Raw genomic sequence first — 2,680 nt, forward strand, 5'->3', positions numbered from 1 at the left:
ATAATGATAGCCTAATAATACTAATAATGATAATAATAATTATAGGCATACTAATTATTGTTATTATTATCATAATTACTATCATTATTATTTTTGTTATTTTTATGACTGCTACTACTTTTACTATTATTATCTAGATCTAGATCTATGTCATTTGTATAGGTTATCGCGAATTCCCGAATTACAACTGTCATTCGCATAGCACAAATTCCTGCTCAAAACCAATCTATATGCGCTTTAAAACCTAAATTATCATTTTTTTAAAAGGTTAGTGAACTTTAGGGTTTAAAAATACACATTTATAAAAGTATATAGCCACTTAACTTAAAATTTGATTTGGGTCTCTTTTGAAATAAAAAAAAGGGGTTGGGGGGGGGGGGGTTACTGTTTTGGATGCCATCAGTTTCTAGAACCGTTGCTCAAGAGTGCTTTCAGATGACAGACACATAATCAATACATCGCTACATTAGAATTATAAGTATAAAGATCTATCTGCTCAGTACCAAGAGTCTAGTTTGAGAAATTTGACAACCATTTTGGATTTCACAACTAACCTGTCACACCTTTTCGAATGCAATTCTTTGAATTTTAATATCTTGATAACGACTTCGAACAATCTTACGATTTTGATAGAACAGTTAGAACATTTAGTCCCTGATCTCGTGGTCGTATGTATTAGTAACTGTAAATAAAGAACCCGGCAAAAATTGTCAGACAGAACCTTGTTACTCTAAGGTAGCGACATAGACAGTGTAACCTCTCTATAGCGACTTTCGATATAACGACATCCTCTGTATAGCGACATGGTGCCCAGGTCCCGATAATTTTACTTATTATATACCATCAGCAATTTCTTATTGTCTCTCTATAACGACTTCTCTCTATAACGACATCTCTCTATAACGATATCTCTCTATAACGACAACTCTCTATAACGACCACTCTCTATTACGACATTTTTTTTCTGGTCCCTACAATATCGTTATAGAGAGGCTTCAATGTAGAATGGCTACTCCTTCAGGACATATAGTAACTCACCACAGAAAGGTTTCTTGCCAAACGTGTTGAGGTAGAGTTTGCCCCTTCCGGCTGTGGCGTTGCTATGGTAACCCATGACGTTACATCCGCCCCCTGAGCAGTCAAGGCATTGCCCGGCCTTGAACTTGGCCTTGAATTTGTAGGAAGCACAAAGTCACATCAAGTACGTGCGTAAATTCTTACTCTAAAGATTCCTTTTCTTCTCTCTCAAAAGTTTGGAGACTTTCAAAGCCTGAGTGTCATTGAATACTTAAAATTTACATTTAGAGTGTGTGTGTGTTCTGTTTGTGTGATTTTGATCAAATTTTCCAGTAAAATCCATACAAGATATATTTTTCAATAACTGTTAAAACTGTTGAGCCAAATTTTAAAAATAATAATTAATTAATATAAATTGCCCAAAATGGACCCAAACAAAATTGAGGTCGTTTTTTCGATTTGAAGAGCCCGGGTTCCCTCACGATGCCGTACAAAACAATACCCAACAAAAAACAAAAAAACCCAAAAACAAACAACAACAACAACAACCAAACAAACAAAAACCAACAACAGTTGTTATTATTACACATAAAAGCGCCAGAGGATAGAATTGGGCAGTGTACCCCCCCCCCCCAAGAAAAAACACAACAAAAACAAAAACAATAATAACAACAATAACAACAACAACAACAACAAACAGACAAACAACACAACCCCCCAAAAAAACCCACACCAAAAACCAACAACAAAACAACAACAACAACAACAACAACCAAAATCAGAACAACAACAAGAGTGCACTCACGTAGCTATCACAAGGGTAGGCGGTGAAGGAACAAGGGGAGCTCACTGACTCGATGAAGAGAGAGCAGATTCGTCCATGGCTGCACGATACCTTCCCAGCGAGGGCGGCCAGGCCACGTTCTGAGAAACAGACAGACAGACAAATACACAAACACATAAAACAAACAAACACATACACACATTACCAAAACATAATAATTTGGGTTTTTTTCTGTTGAATGGTTGAGGTTTAACGTCCTATGATAACCAAAGTGAGTGATAGTGTAGGTGGAGCTAATATATTGACTATCACCACCAGCAACAGCAGCAGTAGCAACTCAGCAGCAGCAGTAGCAGTAGCAGTGCCAATAGCAGTAGCAGTACAAGTAGCAGCAACAGTAGCAGTAGCAGTAGCAGTAGTAGCAGCAGTAGCAGTAGTAGCAGCACTTGTAGCAGCAGTAGTAGCAGCAGAAGCAGTGGCAGTAGCAGTAGCAGTAGCAGCAACAGTAACAGCAGTGAAAGGGTCAGCATCATTGTCAGTTATCAGCAGGAGCATAAACGGGGGAGTTGACGAGCAAAAGGTTTTTTTTGTGGATGAAGGGGGTGGGGGTGCTTTAAAGGTCAAAAACAGTCTACTCAACCTTTGTAGGATGAAGGTAACAACAGCAGCAGGTGAGTGAGTAATGATCGCGCCAACAGGCAGCCTTCTGTGCTCCTCTTAATTTGTGGTATTCCCGACTGTTGGTCCTGGCGAAGAGCACGCTCTTCGGTGCTCCGAACATTTCGAACGGACAGGTTGCCACAACAGCACCAGTAACAACAACCAGAGAGAGAGAGAGAGAGAGAGAGAGAGCGAGAGAGAGAGAGAGAGAGAGAGAGG

At 39.3% G+C, this 2,680-nt stretch overlaps 1 protein-coding gene across 1 annotated transcript in view; it reads right to left on the reverse strand.

Moving 5' to 3' along the window:
* The window catches only part of LOC101863860 (pancreatic lipase-related protein 2), a gene marked incomplete in the record, with an annotated part of 14,763 nt that overhangs the window by 2,586 nt on the left and 9,497 nt on the right, over positions 1-2,680 (reverse strand). The window contains 1 exon segment of the mRNA XM_013090096.1: positions 1,823-1,941. Coding sequence (XP_012945550.1) covers positions 1,823-1,941 — 119 coding nt within the window.

This window comes from Aplysia californica, unplaced genomic scaffold (genome assembly GCF_000002075.1).
Source record: "Aplysia californica isolate F4 #8 unplaced genomic scaffold, AplCal3.0 scaffold01140, whole genome shotgun sequence".
In the NCBI taxonomy this organism is placed as follows: Eukaryota; Metazoa; Mollusca; class Gastropoda; order Aplysiida; family Aplysiidae; genus Aplysia; species Aplysia californica.